Source organism: Gymnogyps californianus, chromosome 3 (genome assembly GCF_018139145.2).
Source record: "Gymnogyps californianus isolate 813 chromosome 3, ASM1813914v2, whole genome shotgun sequence".
In the NCBI taxonomy this organism is placed as follows: domain Eukaryota; kingdom Metazoa; phylum Chordata; class Aves; order Accipitriformes; family Cathartidae; genus Gymnogyps; species Gymnogyps californianus.
Genome location: NC_059473.1, coordinates 19562934 through 19583744, shown reverse-complemented (window position 1 = coordinate 19583744; position 20811 = coordinate 19562934). Strand labels below are relative to the sequence as shown.

Sequence of the window (20811 nt, the reverse complement as noted above, 5' to 3'; positions counted from 1 at the left end):
CCATCATCAATACCTGATACCTTTTCAGTTCATCAAGGAACCACAACCAGTCTGGCAATAACAAGGGAGGTTATTTCTCACAGATGCCCACGGTGTTGCTGCCACCCCTTGGTCCTGGGGGGCCTGTCCCCCAGCGCTCAGCAAACCTGAGCAGTGACTTAGTGGCTCTCACAAACTAAACATGGCTTTCAAGATGTGCCCAGGAAACTGCCCACGTGCTCTGGGACCCGGCTGAGTTGAAGGCAAGAGGCAGGTTGCTGCGTCCCAGCCCTCGGCGTTAGCTGCTGCTCCCTCTGAGGTTTGGCCAACGTGGGCAGCTGCTGCTCCCTCCTGCCCCTCTGCAGAGCTGGGCATGGCTAGTGGGAGGTGTAGAGCAGCTTGGATTTGGGGGGAAGGAGGTGACAGAAGGAGGTGGGCGGCTGCTGCTCCTGTGCCTCTCCTGTGCTTTCCCATCCTCTCACGCTGTGCACTGTGAGGGCTGTGCCTCACAGGCTGCTAAACAGGGTGTTTTCACACAGGGCTGTTTTGCTGCTGATGATTTTGCCCAGTATAGGTCTGTTTTAAGCAGACTATCTAGCAAAAGCTTCCTGTATAGGGTGAAGCAGAGGAAGGGATGCAGCCTTGGCCAGGTGCTTACCATCACCCCCCGGACCACAGGGTGCAGCTGGAGTGTGCAAAGACCTTGGTTTTATGCATCTTTCAGAGGAGCACCACTCTGTGCCAGAGCACGCCAGTGGAGAACTTCTGCACTCTAGCATGCAGAAAACCATCATCCACAAAATAATACTTCCTGCAGCAGTAATAAACCACTACGTAACTCCTCTTGTGGTTCCCAAACCTGCCCCAGCTCAGCCCGGCAAGTGCCCAGGCTCTCTCCAAACAACTCGCCAAGCCGGGTGAGATGTCCCAGCAAAACAACACAGGAATGATCCTATCTGTCACCTCCTTCCCTGCAAATCCAAACTGCTCTACACTTCCCACTAGCTGTGCCCAGCTCTGCAGAGGGGCCGTGCCCTCTCCCCATGTCCCTTGTGCCAAAATCCCAGCACCGAGCGTGTGATTCACCTCCAGAACCAAGCAAAACACACGGGGATGATGCTAGGCAGACTACGTGAGATGGTGTTCCTGTGTTTCCCACAGGCCTAGCAAGGCAAACTGGTGTCTTTTCTCAGGGCACGCATATGATCACTGAGCAGACATCCCCAGGGCATCTGCCTCTTTGAAAAACACTGCATATAAAAGCAACGAAAGGCTTCAGCTGAGATCACCAAACCCATGATTTTTGGGCAGACAGAATAAAATAGAATAAAGCAGCGGCGTGCTCAGAAGTGCTACTCACGCCGCTCAGAAAGCTAGATTTCCTTTTGATGAGAATGACAGATTGTCTATGTCTGCGGTTCAGTCCCCCTGCACTGCTCCAGGCTTGAACCATCACCAAGGCTTAAGAAAGACAAAGTTTTGTTTAGGGGCGACTGGAGGAGGCTGCTGCATCCCAAAGCCAGGTTGGCAGGAAAAAAACAAACCTGTATCTGCCTGGCAGCAAGCTGCTGGCTCAGAGGACAGGTTTAATAGCCCTGAGGTTTAGTTTATCTGCCAGAGCCTCTCCTGCCTGGCCATGGGGATGCCCACTCCCCAGCATTAGCCCAATTCACCCTCCCTCACCAGCTCCTCCCACAGCACCATCTTATTTAATGATGATGATGCCCAGCACATTTGCCCCCTTGCCTGCCCTGCCTGTTTTAGCTCCAAATACCCAGGTGCACAAATCACCCAACATGTGATTTGTGCACGGGAGGCTTTCCTCCTCCCAGAGACAGCTGCAGGAGCACCTGGGCAGCATGACCAGCAGATCTTCTTCTGGTGGCTGTCATCTCTGGGTCCAGAGTGGGTCCCGTCTCCTTCTCGCGGCAGCACAGTGTGTGCCAGCCAGGGCCACGTGGCTGCACCGGGGCCCCCTGCCCTTCTCTCCACCCCTCCGGTGGAAAGTATTCCTCGCCTCTTCCCTGCCGACAGCCCGACACGCCAGTTCGAGTTTCACATTGGGAGTTCAGGAGGGGAAAAAAAAAGATTCCTCCCTCCCACAGAAACCATCAGCTTTTCCAGCAGCGCAAGCGTCTCCACCGTGTCTGGGCTGTGCCTTAGCCAGCGAAGGGGGGTCTCAACCTGCCCTGCCGCCAGCCTGCAGCAGACCCAGGGCCGAGCGGCGGCCCGAGGCTGCTTCAAAACTGGCAGCCACCTGGGGTCACCAGCCCTGCTCAGATTTGCTCTGGGACACCCTCGTCAGCTGTGGTGTCGCTAGCTCAAAAACTGCTGCCGGCCAAGTGGCTGCAGCCTGGGATCTTGGCGTATCTGTAGATGGTTCTCAAGGAGGACAAGGGTAATGTTGCTCATCTGTTAGGAAACATTTCAGGAACTTTGCATGAAAGGCACTAAACTACTTAGCACACACATTTTATCCCTCAAGTGTGCTTGGGAGCAAAGGGTGGGCAGAAGGAAAGTTTCTCGCTCACCGAAGCTGTGCCATTCAAGTGTCTTTATTTCATCCCTTTGGCACCCTGGGCAGGATCTCCCGCACCTTTTGCTCCCTGCCCCTTGGCTGTGTCCTGTGGCAGAGAGAGGCAAGTTGCCATCCTCCTAAAAGCTACTGTGCCGTTCTTGCGTACCCAAACCCAAACAGCGTGCTGTCCCCTCTGCTGCACCAAGCCACTTTCCCAGCACAGGGGACAGTCAACAAGCAGAGAAGGAAAGAGCCTGGTGTGTCCTTCCCGTACCCAGGCTTCCCCATGGCTCTCTCCTCACGCTGTTGGCTTAGCTTTTCCTGAAGACAGGTGAGCCTGGTGTTCTCACTTGTGTGTGTCAGAGAGTTTTACCCACGAGATGCATTTGCTTTGAGTATCCCATCTTAAAACTCAAACAACATCCCCAAAGCCACTCACCTGACCCCCATTTTGCAGTCCATAACGCAGGGGGAGTCAAATTCAGCCAGCAGATCTTCCATCTGGTTGTATCGCTCCCCGTCCTTCACAACGTCGCCGTGGTAGGCAGGAACATAGGGCTTCAGGACATCGTTCATCAGGCGGTCGAGGCAGCGCTGCTCCGATTCACAGTGCTTCTTCAGTATCCTGCCGTTGGCCGCTGCCTTGAAACTACCTGAGGGTGACAAGAGACAACGTGGCACTTGCTTTGGATGGGGGATGACGCTATGCCTTCCCAAAACAAGAAGGGCAGCCCAACACCTTGGAAGCATCTCCGTTTACGCCTGAACCCAAAAGAGTCCCTGCAGGCTGGGACTTAGAAGCTCGGGCTGCCAGATTCACATATATTGTCAGAGGTTTATGACCAGCAATGTCACATCTTAAACAGGGCAGAGACCTGCCCTGCAGCACCTAACACATTTGCTTCACAGCCTCCGTGTAATTCATGGTAGGTTCACACCTTTGCCTCTAGGCTCATGCGTGGGGCATCTTTGTGCTGGGCAGCATCACCTGCTTTGCTGTGGATCAACGAGAGGGCTTGGGTCTCACCCAAAGGACTGAGCTTTCTGCTGCTTGAGAAAAACGCGGCAGTAATACCTGCTGGCCCTGGGAGACGGAAAGCACAGAGCACTGTACCTTCACGTCACCCTCCCTAGCATTTAGGTAAGTCACTCTCCTGGGCTAGAGATGTGGGAGCTGAAATCTGTGACATTCATGCAGCAGTCAGAAGCAATTCTGGCCAACAAGGCCCATTAACCTGAGATAATGAAGAGCCTTTCCACCACTCCGCCCCTCCCCATGCTCCATACCTGCGTGTCCCGCTAGCTGGATCCAAGGGTACTTCTTCTTGAAAGACATCACAAATGGGGACCAGTGCACCATATTCTTGATCTTCCTCCATGATTTGCTCTAAGGGAAAAAAAAATCATGAAGGTGAATGCAATGTTTTAAGCTTTTACTGTCCATAAAGTCACTTCAGGCAGCACGCAGCTGTTTTGGACAGGGGAGGAGGCACCAGAGCCAGCACAGGATGGAAGCAAACAGAGAATCTGCTCTTTTCCCATCGCCCTGTGCCAAGCCGGAGCCGCTGGGCCTTGACTCTACATTCAAAAATCACGAGTAACTTCACTAAAGTGGATGGCGTTACAGTGTTGTTCCAGTTGGCTGCTTCTGCTGCAGAGGGTCCAGCGATCCGCATTACCTTGTCTCCGCTCCCCACATCCCTCCGCGGAAGCAGCAGGGACGTTAACCCATCCTTGGGTACCGCATTTGATCACGGCAGATGGAGCGGGGAAGGGAGCCCAGGATTTCTACCTGGCCACACAACTCAACTCCAGCTCCCGCGGGGAACAAGAGACGCTCGCACAAGCGCACATAGGCTCACCGCCTGGCTTTTGTTCTCCACTGAAAGGCAGCTGCTTTGTCCATTAAGCTGGCAACCCACGTGCGGCTGATCCGCCTGCTTTGGCCCATCCGTAACTGCATTTTAGAGAACAATTCCCTTCTGACATGTTGTGTTTCTTGCCAGATAGATTGCACAAAACTATTTACATGAGTGTAACGAGGGCTGCATCGGACACAGGAAAGCCTCCTTCGAAGGCTCTTTCCTGTGAGAGTTTTTCCCTGGATTGTGCTGGGGAACATGCCGCCAGTAAAAGGCAGGGGGACGACCTCTTATCTCAGCCCCAGAAGGCGGCAGCGCAAACAAATCAGGCGAACAATATACAATGGCGACAATGGAAAAATGCCTTCTTGCAGGGGCTGGGACAAACAGACGGCATAGTCCTGGCTGCTCCAAGCTATTGGGTTCAGCCGGAAGCCCACAGATAAATTATCCTCATTTGCTCTGCTCTGAAGGCATGGGAGGGAGCCTTCCAGAAAGCCCAAGTAATCTCTTCCTCGTGTTTGGAGAACTGGCCCTTGTTCCAGTAACGCTTCACAGGCAGGCAGGGAAGAGCCAGCAGCCTCGACTTGCAGTTTGGATGCTTGTCGGGGGTGAACTCACGGCACAGGAATCCGTGCTGGGAACTGCTGACATGCTTAAATGGCGAGGAACATGAGGACAAAGATGTTAGTGTCTAAAGCGTGGAAATTACATCGGGTTACCCCTGTGCCGTGCACCAGCCCCGCCGGGGAGCGGGGACGCATCGCACAGAGATGCAGGGGCTGCCCGCGCGGTGGGGACCAGGGGTGGGAGAGGGGAAGAAGAAAGGTCCTTCCCCACCTCCCAGCCTGGGAGGAGCGGGGTGGCCCTTCCCTGGATGACTGCCCGTGGCCGGGAGCGTCCCGGCGCACCCTGGCACCGGTACAGCAGCGCAGGAGTTTGGCAAGCAGCTGCCCAAACGCGGGGTGACACCGGGCATCCCCTTCGCCCAGGCTCCTCTGCGCCTCTGCCGCCCGGCTTGCTTGCTTTGGCAGGGGGGTCGGGCAGTTCCCTACCTGACATGAGGATGAATGTTTTTGTTTCCAAACAGAGTGCCAGAACTTGTGCGCTTTAGCTGTTCTTTGTTCTCCTTTTGGCAGAGAGCGAGAGGGAAGGGGGGAGGTGTCCCCTCCTTTTGTTTTTAAAATAGTAACATCAAGTCCTGGCTGATGTAATGAAAAAAAGGGGGAAGAAAAAGTCTCCGAGGGAGTTTGGACTCCAGACGAGTGTGACCCACCTCCTCTAAAACAAGGAGAAGGAGTCCTCCCCCCACTTACGGCACAGCATCATAAGTCACTCAGTCCCAGGAAACATGCCAAGGCAACGCGCCTTCCCAAGCCAAGATTTTGTTTTTCAGTGGTTAGAGCTTTATAGCTAAAACCTTGAGGTACTTCAAAGCGCAGGCAAAATGAAGGCAAGCAGCCCCTGAAGCAGGGCAAGCCACCCCGGATTCCCCCTGCCGGGGCTTTCCCAGGAGCAATGTGCTCTGCTCCGGCACTGCTCCCAGTCCAGAGTAATGGCCCTGAGTCCCCTGGAGATGCAAAACACCACAACAACCTTTCTGCTGAGCTGAATAAGACAGAAAGCCGGTCACTGAGCGCACCCGCATGAGGAACAGGTAGCAGGTCCCCATCCCTTTACACCGGAGGGAAATGTTTTCATCCAGGCACCACCTGGTTTCAGGCACACCTTTGGCCAGGCATTTGCAACCCAAGTTTTAAGGACATGTTTAAGGACTTGTTTTATGGAGAGGCTTGAGGCAGCTTCGTCCATCTCAAGTCACTCCCAACTTGCTGGAAACAGACCGCGAGGCAAGCTGTCACTGCCGCAGGGGTCACTGGCAATTCTGCTTCACGCAGCCCCTTCCCCCCTGGCTTCGTGGGGCAACCACGTGGGCACTTGCAGGAGAGAGAAGGGACTGTCGCCTCTGCAATTCCTTCAGGAGTCATCGAATTTTTGTTTTATGCCTGAGCCCCCTCCCAGTGTTATGAGAGAGTTCGCTTCATCAAAAGGAAGCTCTCCCATGCCCTCAGCCCATCGCACGTTACTGCCCAGCATGCACAGCTCATTTTGCAGAGCAAAATGGGTCCAATTTTTTTGGGGGGTGTACATATCTATACAAAATATCCAGTCGCTCTGTCGTGGGAGCGCTCAAAAGGCAGTGAGTTTTGCAAGGGGCAGCTGCCCTAGTAAACCAGCAGCTGCACGACTTCATCTGTCTGCTCTCTGGGGCTGCCGACCCACTGCACAGGAGAGACGGAGGCTGGACTATGGAGGAGCGACACTGGCCAATGCCCCCAGCGATCCTGCCACCCTCTTTGCCTAAAGATAATGAAATTCTCCCCAGGTAAGGAGTTGCTCCACAAGGTCATCCTTCATACTTTCCCTACAGCTTCAAGAGAGATGTTATGCGGCTGTAAACCATCGGCGGGGTCCTTCACAGCCACCGGGGATGGCTGAGAGCTTCCAGCAAGAGGTCTGTGTTTATTCAAAAGCCGGCGTGCATTCAGACATCTCAAAGCCGATGGCTTGGGATCCTGGTCGTGCCAACCCCTGTATCGGGCTCCTGCAGCTGGCCATGGAAAATCAGAGCCACAAGGTTCACACCACTCCAGTTTGACTCCACGTGCAGGAAAGAGCCCCTCTGTGCTCGGCGGGCTGCTGCCTCCCTCCCTGCCCGACGCTATTAATATATAAAGGGATTATTAAAGCTATTTACAGCAAAGAAATCTTCTTTAACCCAGCCTGTCGGGAACCATAAGGGCATTGCCTCCAGGCTCTTCTGTAACTTTTGGTTCATATTTCAAGAAGTTATTTGCGCGTAGGTCCAGGAGCACAGGCACAGCTGTATGTACATGGAGGAGGTACCTGCGATAACGCCCCGGACTCAGACTAAAGGATTTTTCACCATACTGGAAAAAATAGCTTTGCAGGTGGCATTACCAAGTGATGCTGGTGAAGAACAGATACCTGCTCTTCTTGTTTGCCTGCAAGGAAGTGAGCACGCGGGTTGTCACATTGAAAGCTGAGCATGCTTCCAACTCTTTTGCATGATCAAAGCCTGCTTGTGGCACCCTGGCACCCTGCTCTCCCCCAAATCCAGCTCTGTGGTTGCTTTCCCTCCCAGAAAACTCACGAAGCCGCGTTGACTGATTGCACTCTTGCACACACAGCAACAGCGTGTAGCCTGTATAAGCAGGGAGAATATGCACGAGGTGTCTGATGCAATTCGACACTTTTTATTTAAAACCTGTTTCAGCATCAGCAAATGCCAACTGATTAGCTGTTAGGTAGCAAATTATTTAGTGACTCTGGAAATACATTTAGTGAGGAGCGGCACCATTTTCCCTAATCGTCTGCCACATAGAAATGAAGCTGAGCAACTCTCAGAACCAGCTCTAAAAATGAACTTTCAAGGGTTGCTGCAGCACTCTGCTTCTGCCTCTGCCCTCTTACAGCTTTCGCTTGCCACGAAGCGCGGTGCCCCGAGCCAGGGGTGGGATACGGGCCAGAGGAGTTAAGCTCTCCCAGTGAGCACCCACAATTGGTCAGTGGGAGAGGAGTACTGTGAAAACAATTTTATCTGCTGCATGTTTAACTTTACTTATCTGAAGCTTAAAGCAAACTCTAGGCTTTCCCCATCTGTCAATAGAGCTTCATATGGAAAGAACAACATAGGAGAATTTAGTGCCAACCCAGAAGGTCAGAGGATATATTGTGTTTAATTAGATTAAACAAAAACTGACTGATGAGCTCAGTGCTCGCTGTACATTTTCCCTATAGCATCTGGCATTCCTTTAATGTCTGCTCGAAGGAGATGTGCCTTTCTGGGACTGCCCGTAGCCTCCCTTTCCCAGCACGGATGCTGGTGGAATTTGACTGGTGTTACTCCCCGTGCACGGAGCCAGCGGGGTGCTCTTCCCTTTCCATGCATTCAGCCAGAGAGATAGGCAGTAACTGACTTAATGTGCGAAATTATGGTTTCCTATGGTTTTACGGGACAAAATATTCCTGGAAATAGCAGGAGCTGGACCTGTATTTCAGTGCTTTTTATTAACTAGAGCATGCACCATTAGAGACAAGATGACGCAGCCGGGGCAGGGGATGGGAAAGAGTGGGAGCAGCGTTACATTAACGATTTTCCCAATTATGAAAAGAACTTCAGCCCGTTTCTCCCAGGAAGATCCCGAAATAGCCTAGGATCAGAAGAGAGGGAGGAAAACTGTGAGGAGACAGTAGTGTCACCAATGCCCACTGTTTCCCCTGGCTTCAGTGGAGTTGCTGCAGCCCAGGGACTTGCATGAGTGACACCCTGGCTTTCCCTTCACTTCGGAGAAAGCCCCGCTCCTGTGGCACGCTGACATCCAACCACCCTCGGCGCTCCTTGCAGAACTGAAACACCCGGGTGGCCAGGCAGCCCCACCGGCACATCCCCAGCTGCCCACCCCTCGCCAAGTGCAGTGGCTCAGGAGAGGCACCGCGACAGCCTTGCCCTGCGCCCAGCACCCTCGCTCGCTCCTCGGGTGCCGGGGTGACTCCCCAAACACCCTCCCATGGGGCTAGCGTGGGTGGGAGGTGCAGCGGGCCCTCTCCACTCTTCGTTTTCACTTCCAGCTCTTCCAAAAGGAGAAGTGCAGCCACGGTGCTGCGGTGCCAGGGCCCCCGTGGGAAGGGGCTTTTGGCACAGCTCGGAAGGGCTCCGGGGTGTTTCACTCACAAGTCGGAGGGTCGGTGAGTTGCTCCTCATGTCCGGAGCCTTGCTGGTTTAAAAAATAACGCGGCGAGCAGCTGAGAAGAGCAGACTTTGCACCGGAGAGCCTTCTTTAATAACTAAATAAGTGGGGGGAGCGTTTGCCCACAGAGTTCACTCTGTGTCAGCCTTCTCCGCGGCCACGCACACGCAGCCAAGGAAAAAGAGGCCATTTAGTTTTCCATGTTTAAAAGAATGAATGCATTTTCTTTCGGTCTTTAAAAAGTAGTTAAGGTTTCCCTAGTGATGATTGTTTCCCTTGACTGGGAAAAACCTTGTCACTCCAGCCACGGCGAGGAGGCCAGCTTTGTTCATTGTGCTGGGTGCTGGGCGCGGAGGGCAGCGGGGCAGAGCTGGCAGGTACAGTAGGATGCCTCCTCCTGGCATGTCCTGGCATGTGGGTGACCAAAATGCAGGATCCCAGCCGAAAACTCTCCCGTGACGTGCTCTGGAGTGCAATCGCTAATGTGGTGCAGAGCTGGGGTTATGCCCTGCTCGGCTTTGCCATCTCTCAGCCCGTCCTTGAACCTCTCCCTCCGCCCAGGCAGCAACAGAAAGAGCCCAGTGACCGTTTCAGCATGCACCAGGCTGTGACACTAACCCTGATGTTGGCAGCAAGTGACAGCCCATATTTTACATCATCTTCCTCCTATGCAAACTCCCCTCATCCTCGCTGACGCATTTGCTTCTGTACTGCACAACAGCTAAATAGCCTTGTTTTGGCCAGAGAAGCAGCTTGCAATGGGAGGGCTTTGGATCAGTGGGCATTTTTTGGTTTAATCACACACGGCACTTAATAAAAATTTCAGCAGCTCCCCAAAACCTGGCAGAGGCAATGCCAGTCAGGGTCCTGCGGCTGTTGTTGAGCAAAGATAAAGTGAGGCCCACCAACAGACTTCACTCAAGTTAATATAAGGAAATACAGTTCGACGACTGAAAGGCACTTCTGGGTGCCTAGCAATTCTAGTCCAAACCCCCAAGCCCCATTAGATAAATTATTTTGATGGCTGGGGTGTAGAAGTTTCTGGTGGGGCATAGTAGCTTCTGCTGGGGCATAGTAGCTTCTGCTACTTTCCAAGGTCTCCATCTCATTTAGAGAGAGAAAAAAACCTAATACATGCATTATTTCTTTTACTTCAGATGCTTTGTTTTTCAGAATAGTCTCAACTTAGCCAGCAAGGATTTTGCCTCTCACAGGAGAGAAGCCACTCCCCTCTGGCTTTGTGAGGAATGCCCTTTTCTCCAGTGGGACCAGGGAGCAGTCCCACCAAGACCAAAGATCTAGGGTAGAGGGTCACAGAGATAAAGCTACTGCCTTCTCTGCCATCGCGCGATAGAGGAGCCTCGGTAAAAACGCCTGAAAGCCAGGAACATCTGCTCGGATCATCGAAAAAATATTCCAGTGTATTGGAAAAAAACAGGAGCTTGTTGCAGGCTCCCTCTTCCTGCTTGTGATGGAGGCGAGGAGAATTAGAAGCAGCAAAGGCAGATGAGTGAGCAGCAGTCCTTCGGTTTGACCTCCCCTATCACAATGGAAGGAAATGGAGCGGCTGTGGGAGCCAGCTGCACAGCAGTCACCCATTGCATATAAGGACATTTGCAACCTCCTCACCCGCAAAGCATAAGCAGAGTGGGATCCACGTCAGCGCCACGCTTAGGGTTAATCGCTACAGAGGGGAGAGGCAGCGTTAGACCTCTCTGTCCAATTTGGCAAAGAAGGAAAGAGGCCGAAAAAGCCTAAGTGAGAGCAAAGGCAAAGGCTGTGCTGGAGCTCAGAGTAGCTGAGCCTCAAAGCTGTGGTTGTCTCCATGAGGCATTTCTTCCTGATGGAGAGCCTTTACTTCAGTAAAGCTGAAAACCTCCTAATGCAGATGAGCCATAACTGACTTTCCCATAAAGCTGGTTGAATTACTAATTGCCAGCATTAGACACGTTCAGCCTACTTTCCTGAGTGGGAATTGATCCAGATCTCTGGAAATGTATTTGTTACTCATTAAGTACTCACAAATAAGGTTTGTTAAGCAATTTTCAGCTTGGAGAAGGTAAGTGAATCATTCAGAAACAGCTAATCACTTTTGGTGGACTGCTACTTAAGCCATACAGTGCTTCTTCCTCAGCAAGCAGCTAGCTTTTAAAAGCCAGCAGATTATAAAAATACTTGCTGGTAGCCAAAAGTGGGCCTCCGTGAACCGATTTGTGAGAAAAGTCCCAGAGCACTGCAGCCCATCTGTGCAACATGATGGTGTACAGAGCTGTAGGCAGCCAGATCAGGCATCCAGCTGCGAAACGTGATGTGCTGTCCAAAGATCTGACCCCGTATCGGGGAACTTGTCATCAGCTTTGATGGAAACTGCTCCATTTCCATCTGGAGACTTGCGTTTGATCCCTTTCCCAGTTCCAGAGTATTCACCACCGTCTTTCTGGTTCAAAACGTCATTTCTGCTCACTGGCTCCTCTAGCAGCGCAGCACAGTGGGGGACGTGGGCTCCTGAGCCTGTGCTGGTTCTAGCGCTTCTCACTCTCATGCTGCTGGTGGGGAAGGACCCCCCAGCCTTCTCAACCCTGCCACTGTAAATCCCGAACTGCTGCCAGCTCCCACATGCCCTCTGAGACCAGAAGACTTGCCCTTCTTGACACCAAACAACTGCATTGGTCTCTGGTCACTGGATTTGAAGTCCAGCTCAGCGGCCTAAAGGCCAGAGCTGCAGTTTAGGATATGGAAGAGATTCAGCTCCTAAAAGTCACAACAGAGTGCCCTGGGTGGGCAGTGCTTTGGTAGGGCACAGCCTTCCTGCAAGAAACAACCTTTGCACAAGAACTGTGCTCTTACATGCCGAAGAGGTGGGATGGGAGCTGTAGGCTTTGCTGAGTCCTCCCGAGGGATGGCCCAGACCCCTGGGTCCTTTGGGAAGGGGGGGTCCCTGGCACAGGGCATGTTGGGAAGCAACACAGGTGCTCAGACCAGCAGGAGATGGTAAAGTCCCAGTTATTTCCAATCTGGCTTATTTAGACTGGTAGACAGAGTTAGTCGCAGGACTGCTGAACACCCTCTTCTACAATTTGGAAGGCAAGTTTTTAGGGTTTTGCATTTTGGTCAGAGACACCAAACGCAGAAGTAACATCAATGAGTGGAACAAAGCAGCTTCTAATACTTGTTTTTTGAGTCTGATTTCTTTCTGTCTGCTTCAGGAGATGGCCCAGAAATCTTGGGACTGGACTAGTCTGCTCTCTGACACGGGCCATGACGTGAGCTGAAATGCCCAGAGCTCATGCCCCCAAAGAAGGGGGGTGTAGACGGATCTCCTCCCCCCTCAAGGCCCTCAGCAGGCACAAGCTACGGTGTGATGCTACATCACTCATCCATTCAGCCTGACTTATTACCAGGCAGGGTGGACATGGGCCAGGCAGCGCAGCCACTGACTTCCAGCGCTGTTGTAGCCATCTGAAGTATTTCCTCTGGCATTAGCATGGAGGGCATTGATATGGATGCCGTAAATATAACACCCTAGGAGCATAATGCCCATAAGCATTGACGATGCACAAGCAAGGTTATGCAAAAGCAATGGCAGGTCATGCAATGTTAGTGAAGCAATCATCAGGAGAAGCTGGATGAGAAAAGCCTGGCTTTTAGACTTGAGTTTTCCTGTTGCTGAAACCCCCAGCAGCTCGCGCTGGTCTTGGACACAGAAAACATTTCCATTGCTGTTCCCTCACTGCTCTTCCGCTATTTGACCATAACTGAACTTCACTTTGTGGAATATGTGAGTGAGAAATGCTTCTCTCTTCCATGAGCAAGTGAAACGTTCGGATGCGTTTTAAGTGCCTTCGGCTGGAGTGGGAAGGCAGAGATGGGACGGAAGAAAAACAGGGCCAGGCTATCGCTGCGGTAATTTGTTTAGAATAGAAAATTTTTAAAATTAGTCATAAGCCCTGAACATACCCACATTTACTGGGTATATGAAGTGTAAAAAGCTGATTTAGAAGAGCAGTTGTAAGTTTCATAAACATGACTAAACTCTAAAGCTGAATGTTCAACAGGCGTGACCTTTTAATTCCCCTTTAAATCAGTTTAGCACTTTCATTTGTGTTTGGAGTCCCTCATGTTTGGATAGCACTTTGATGATTTAAAGTACTATTTAGAGCTTTATTGTCTCTCCTGCTTCGGAGCTGGGACCGCAAATCCTCTGCTAAGTGGCTGGAGGAGTTTCTGCTTGCACAGGAGCTGCTGGGAGCACCAGCCTGCCTCGGCCGTGGCTCCCCAGCACCCCCAACACACTGCCAGGGGATAGGCCCCTTTTCCTAGGCAGTTCCTAAACACAATCAGCAACCAGGAGAAACTCCTCCAGGAGTGGAAATGCAGTTTGATACTCCTTGGTTTCAGATCCTTACAGAAGGAGCATATTAGAAAGCCGGTGGCTTTGGGAAATCTCTTTGCCCAGAGAGGGGCATTGCAAGCAGCCAGGATACCGCAGGCGCTTGCCGGGGCAGCACACACCTCCCGTGCCGTGCAGCATCCTCCCCGCAGCTGCAGACCTGCTGCATATGCACCGCGCAGTGCCCAAAGCATCTCCCCGGGTGATTTCACACAGTAGCCACGGGGCCTCTCTTGAGCGGGAGGCCTGGCTCCGCATCCCACAGGCTCCGGTCTTAAAACAGCACTTACCCCGAGTGCTATTAAAAATAAGTGGTCTAGACCTGAAGGCAAAGAGAGGCTTGTTACAGGCACCGTGCACCCGGGGACCAGTCCCCCCTTGTGCTGAAAGGTGATGTGCAGGCAAGGGCAGTGCAGGTCAGCTTTTACAGCTCTCAGCATCTGTTACTCCCGGCACCAGGGCTTCTGGGCACACATGGGGCTTCTCTCCACCAGAATAAGACAGACATAAGTTCGTTTGCTGTGGACTGCTTTCAAGCCCACCTCATGGGCACCCCAAAGACTTTCTCCTCCGCCAGCTTTCCGGCTGCACTGCCCCGAACGGGTATGGGAAGCACAAACCTTGCACTTTAAGAGAAACTGCTCGCAAGGACTCCTTCCTCGCTGGACACATCAACCAGAGGCTGTGCTGGAGCCAGGGGCTCCCAGGAGCACAGCAAGGCCAAGCTAATTACAGGGCTTCAAACACCTTCAAACACAGAGCATCTCACATGCTCAGCTGCTTATTCCTGATTCCCCACACAGCAGCATCATGCTGCGAACAGGGAGCATACCCCCATCGACTTCAGCCAGATTACCCCGTTCCCCGTCCGTGCGGATCCAGACCCTGCTGTGCCCACGCTCCTTCAGGCAGGGTGCTCGTCACCGCCGCACCCAGGAGCGGGCTCACCCAGCCTGGCGAGGGCAGGGGGTGGCACAAGCTCAGCAGAGCCAGAGCACCGGCTGTGCGTGGCTGCTGCACCGTGTGGGTACGAGTGACCTTGGAGAAGAGGACGGAGGGAGAAATTCATGTTAACAGCACACTTCAGCTGCCCCCCGGCCCATTGCAGCAGAAGGTCTGACGGTGAGCAGACCTCAGCACAGCACCAGCAGTAATTTTATCCTCAGCTTCATTTTCAGAGTTAAAGCCCTACGCATGCCCCTTAGCCATTTTAGTTATGAGTCATCGAAAAATGCCAGCTTTAGCAGTGCAGCTCGACTTCTGCAGGGCTGGGTACATACCTCCACCACCAAAGCCAACGTCCTGCCACACCTGCCTGGTGAGAGAGCATCCGACGAGTGTGCTGGTGCCAGCTGGGCAGCCCTGCGCCGGGGAAAGGCCAGCAGGGCGGTGGGGGAAGAAGCCGTCACGGCATCGGGGAAGGAGGTTTCTTGCTAGCGATGAGCCACGGGGGTTTCCTATGCTGCTTCTTTTACGCTGCCTTTGAAGCTTGCGTGCGCGGAGCCAGCAAGCTCCGCTGCACCCCGGCACACCCCTGAGCCCTTAGGGAAAGGGACGGGATCCTCGGAGACGCGGAGAGGGTTACCCAACCCTGTATCCCGGCATGGCATGCGGGGTTGGATTTTCCAACCGAACCATGCGCTGACATGCAGGGGTGGGGCGGGGCAAGAAAAAGAGGATTTCAGCTGTTAACTCTTAAAAAATTGAGGAAAAAATGTGTTGCTCCTTTATAAATGGCCCCGATCTCCCATGAGCTGGTGCATGTGACGCCGCAGAGGTGCCAGCTGGGGGGATGCTGGGTTTTTGGTGGAAAGAGGAATGCAGAGGCCGGCAAAGAAATTTGCTACTTTGGTGCATGTTTACAGCCTTCCACGGGGTGCTGGGGAGGAAGAGGTTTCTCTAACCCAAAAGGGAAACGCTCGTCTGAAACAGGAAAATGGAACTTTCTTTTGAGCATTAATAATGGAAAATCGCCTCTGCAACGGCTGTGTGTTTAATCCCTGGGCGTGAGGCGGGGAGAGGATGCTCGGGGAGAAACACCCTGCCCCGCTGTTGGCTCACTTGGGACCCCAGGTAACCTCGGGGGGCTGATGCTGGCACAGGCGCAAGGGGGAAGATGCTGGGGTTTTGGGGGGGCATCTGCTCGGCTGGGGCAATGGCAGAGTCGCCGAGCACCCTAAGGGCGCCCCCCAAAACCCCAGCGTTCCCCTCCCCGGATGTGGGAAGAGAGGGTCTGAGTACCACAGCGATGCTGGCAACATGCCGGATGCATACAGCATGACCCAAGGGTGACCCAGGCAATTCAGGTTCATCATTTATAAAGAGAGATCCCATTGCTTCTATTTCTTTTTTTTTTCAAAAGTAGGATCGTTTCTAAACTAAATATTTCTCTTGAAAGAGGCTATTTTTAAGGCGAGCGGCACGACACACTGTTTATGGACATAACTCCAGTGCCAGCCCCCAGGTACTGATTTAGCAAGCAGCGGCTTCTTGCCGATGAGCCGCTAAAGACTGCGACATCCTTTAAAGAAGTAGAGATCATGGGTTTCATATTAAAATCCAGATAGCCTTTCTTGGAACAGCGCTGTTATGGTTGAAGAGGATGCTCAAGCCATTTTCTGGTCCAAAAAAGGACAAGAAGATGAAGGGTAGTTATAGCTAGCCATATAATCGCGAGGGCACTGGCAGAAGTAATACAATGAACCCATTATAAACACGGTGTAGCAAAGCCAGAGTTTAGCTCATTGTGTCTTAACATTTCTAAATATAATTTGTCTTAGGGGAAGAGCAAAGGAGAAGAGAAAAGAATGTAGGGAAGATACCCGGTTCTCCAAACGACCGGGGTTTTCAGCAAGGCACGAGCCCACGATCTCTGAGGCTGCGTCTGTGGGCAGCAGCCGGTTGCTGAAGTCCTCCTGCTGCAGGCGACTATGTTTAGCTCCTCTTAGAGGGTGAGGGAAGCAGAAGAGGAGGTAGAAAAACTTAGTCATCTTCTCCCCTCAGACATTTTGCTGTTCATTTACTTCAGCAGCACATGAAGCACTTAGTCACTTGGTCTCCGACAGGCTTTTTCTAATTTTATTTTTCCAAATCAAAATAAAAAGAGAAAAAGGAGGTTCCTTCCCAAATAAGCAGCTAGTGGAGGAGGCTGGGGGGAGTGAGCAGCAAGTGGCCAGGACTTCACCCCACAGCTCAGCGGGCTGCTGCAGACACCCAGGAGAGCGTTTGCAGAGTGCAGGAGGAGAGGGCAGGTGCTGCCGCTTCCTCTCGCTCTCGCTCAGTGACAGCTCGACGAGCCGCTTCAGCAAGCCAAGGTGCAAAGCATCCTCCTCTGCCTCCAGAGCTGAGATTTGCTTCGTGCCCCCCTACAGGCAGTTGGTACCTGCCCTGGCAGTAAAATCGTCTGCAGTGTTATAACACATCGCTCATGCTCCAAGTGTTTTCCTGCAGCAAGGCAAGGGGAACCTAAACCACACGTCCAGCTTGGATGTCCTCCATTCTCCAACCCAGAAATACCAACATCAGACCAGCAATTCCTTTGGGGCTGATTTTAGGAAGCCAGCAACCATAGCTCTCGCATTCAAGGAGTCCTTAAGGTTAGAAACTTTTGCGAAAACTGGCTTGCTCCAACAGTGCCATAGGAAAACTCAGGACAGCTGGTGCCCTTCCAGACTCCTCTTGCCCTCGAGAGTGCAGAGGGCCCTTGGCAGCGTCCCTTCCTCCAGCGAGTGCCTGCCCTTTGCCTGCGAAATGCAGGCACCAGCAGAGGCACCTGCACCGAGATGCACGCTGGTGCCGAGACGCTGCCTCAAAAGGGAGAGCACGAACGACAGCAAGAAACAAAAAGCCTCTGAACACAAGCGCAATTGAGAGCCGGGCATTTGGTTTCTCTCCTCTGCATAGCATCTTGAAGGGTCTGAGGACACGAAGGCAATCCCCAAAACCCATCTTCTTGCCCCATCAGGGAGCAAACCCACTGGCGTGGCAGTAACCCAGTGCATTTTACAACTGACTCAGGATGGGGTTTTTGGAGGGCTCAGAAGGCACCCAGATGGCTCACAGCTTCCTGTTGCTTCAGCTTTACTACAAAGCAACATAAATAGGTCTTCATTCTTTGTTGACATTTGGCGCTGTACAGCAAAACATGCATTGTTAACCTAAAAATAGGAAACGCTGTGGCAGCTTTGAAGAAATTCGGCGTTTTTCCTGTACTGATACAAACACAGTGGCCGAGTGCCAGATGCCTCTGTCCTGCTTTGAAGACCGATGAAATTCTTTGCAACACTCATAAATTACTGCTTTGTTAGCACCAGGCAAGCTCCAGCGACACCAGCAAACCCTGGCATTTCCTTCTTCTCCCTTGTAAGGGAGGGGGGGATGCTTAATGCTACATTTCATCCCTGCGCAGAGACGGACAGTCCCGCGCGCCTATCGCCGAGCCGAGCGCAGGCGGAGGTTGCTAAGACACCCGCTGACGCACAGCCGGGCCCCACTTCTATATTTTTCCATTACACGGTGTTGAAGCTTGCAGAGCAGGAGGTAGGTTGCTTGAGCAAGCTATCGAGAGATCAGCAAGAGATGGCAGGATCCTGCAGGGCATGCTGTGCGCTACTTACACTACGTTTAAATGAAGGAGTGCACGATGGAGCCAGAAATCTGCCTTGTTCAGAATAAATGTGCACACGTTTTCAGATCTGGCTTGAAAAAACGGCACACCTACTACTACACTTCTCAGAGTGCGAGTATAGAAAAGCCAAGGCCCCAAGCAGAGCGAAGTGTGGGTGGAAAACCAAAAATTCCTGGTGGCTTTCCCTGGGGAGCACAGCGGTGACTCCCAGGGGAGGATGCACTGGCGCAGCCCTCACTCCAAAGTGTTACCTGTGGTACCTGGATGTGCTGGGACTAGGGCAATGTGGCTGCACCAGCACAGGCACTGCTGCCAGTGCCTCTACTGGGGTCCCACCCGCAGGGATGCCCACCCCACTGCTGTTCCATCACCCCCAGTGCAGTTTAACAGGGCTTAGCCAGCCTTGTGCACACTTGGGGCAGACCTCTGCCTTGCAGCACGGATGGAGAGCAGCAAGCAGAGCCTCACCAGCCACAGCCTGAGCAGAAACATGACCCTATCCAAGAGCAGCCGCTTGCCATAAGGTCTCTCCAAGCTCCACGCTTTGGTGGCTCCAGGGTCAGGTCTCTCCAGGAGAAGTTCATCTTAGTTCATGGACTGATTTTAACCCACCCCCAGCACCAAGGCTCCTCTCCCACTGCCGGGTGCCAGCAACCACAAGGATGGTCCCTCAAGCAGCAGCTGGTGGCAGCAGCCTGCCCAGCTTCTGCAGAAAGCCAGAGCTATGTGACACCTCCGGTCACAGCTTATCTATCTCCCATGGCAGCTTAAAGCTGCAGGCCAGACTTGTGAGCTATTAAAAGCCACCAGACACAGCAATTTATGCAGTTTTTAACCTCCCCAGCACTGCAGAGATGGGCCACTGGGGATCATCAAGCCACTTTTTGGGCATACGCATTCCAAGTACAACTCAAGCATTTTGGAGGATGGAGGATGCTCCCTAGACGTCCAGCTAACTGTTGGACTGTTTTACACATTTCCTCATGGTGTAATTTCATCGTGACAATTCAGGATTAATATTTTAGGGTTAGTGTTTCCTCTTCAGTTCAGTTATTGTGCTGTGTTCGCAATCCTATTTGTGCCTCCCTGGTGTGGGCAGAAGTAGAAATCTCAGCATTTCGTTCCCATGCAGGGATCTCCTGCCCTGCAGGGTTAATTCCCCCACCAGTTCAGGGTACCTGTGCAAGTACCAAGAGGCTGCAGTTGCTATCGAAAAGCCACCGCACTTAGCAGTGTGGTGGCTCGCAGCATGGCAATCCTGTCCTCGGAGTCAGGGACCGGCAGACAGGTGTAGAACTAAAGTATTAGTTCAGTGGTACTGAATCACGGCTTAGGAAACCTCCCCTTCCTGAAGGAAAAAAAGAAAAGGAAAAAAACCTCGGGCATTTCCGAGCTCTTGAGTTGCTCCTGCTGTTGGTTAGGAATGGAAGGAAGCCACAGAAAGGCAGTTTTGCCTATGGGATGATCTCTAGAAGTTCCCCATATCTCCCTTGGAGATTTCCTATCTGAAAAACAAGTCCAGCTCTCCACAGAAAAGCGCTGAGAGCTTCACAGTCTCAGACTGAATAGTACCAAGATCAACTAGAAATCACGAGTTACCTTGCAGTACTTCAACTTGGAGCTAGTTGCTTTTTGGTGACTTTGCTGAGCTCCACTGCCTGGCTGGCTAGCACTGCTCGGAGCCACTGTTCGGCCTGTGGAGGATAAGACCTAATTTTTTACTGCAAAGGCACAACTACATGCAATAGCATATGGCTGCCAGGGTCTATCAGAGATGTAACGTTAGAGGGTCCCCGGCCTTACAAGGAATGAGAAGGAGAGATTTGCAGAAAATAAGCCGTACTGCTTTGCAAATGTACTGTCCCTGTCGCATGGCAAGCTACTAATAAAGGTGATATTTGCATTTTTTGCATGAGACCGTTTTGGATTCACTGTTCCTTCACCTGCACAAACACTAAGACTCTCTGCATGAAAAACAAGTCAGGAAGCTACTGATGAGAAAGTGGCATTCCCGATGCTACAGCTACAGGTACTACTGAAAAGGCTTCATGTGCTCCCTCTTCGAGTTGAAAGCTCTTCAAACCGTGGCCACCACAAGACACCTGAGTCCCAGAGACAGCACCATCAGTGGAGGAGGCTCACACCTCCTCACCAAAGCTATGCTGGCACTACATGGCTAGGATGCATGGCTAACTAGGGACACGTCCCCAGGCCACCACCAAGGAGGAGGATTCATTTCTCCTGAGCCGGCATCTCTGAGATGGCCGAGCAAAACCACTGCCGGTGCTCTTCCTGCACGTGGGCCCTGGGCCGAGAGCGCGACTGCCACGCCGGGGTTAGCTACCAACACCAGCACTTGCAGAGCTCTGCACAGGAGCTATGCAAATACTATGACTAAATCCTCTCCGTTCCTAATCACAAATGTAATTGTCTATGCAGAGATGCTGCACCTAGCTAGTGATTGCCTGGCCCCTTGCTGCAGCCCGCTCACCCCTGCATGATGGGAAGACAGGGACCCTCAGCACCCAGCGGTGCCACCAGCATCAGCTGAAGCTCCAGCTCGCAAGGGCAGATGTAAAAATCTCACGAGACCTAAATCTGTGAGTGGTGTTGCCCAGGCACTGGTACTATGGACGCAGCGGAAGAACCAAAAATCCATAAAT

General features: G+C 52.5%; 1 protein-coding gene across 2 annotated transcripts in view; it reads right to left on the bottom strand.

The window, feature by feature from the left end:
• ITPKB (inositol-trisphosphate 3-kinase B) overlaps nt 1–20811 on the bottom strand; it is a 70747-nt gene that overhangs the window by 12746 nt on the left and 37190 nt on the right. For both annotated transcript variants that reach the window (XM_050894725.1, XM_050894726.1), the window contains exons 3-4: nt 3785–3884; nt 2937–3150 (exon numbers count right to left, since the gene is read on the bottom strand). In XM_050894725.1, the coding sequence (XP_050750682.1) occupies nt 2937–3150; nt 3785–3884 (314 nt within the window). The remainder of the gene's footprint in view (nt 1–2936; nt 3151–3784; nt 3885–20811) is intronic.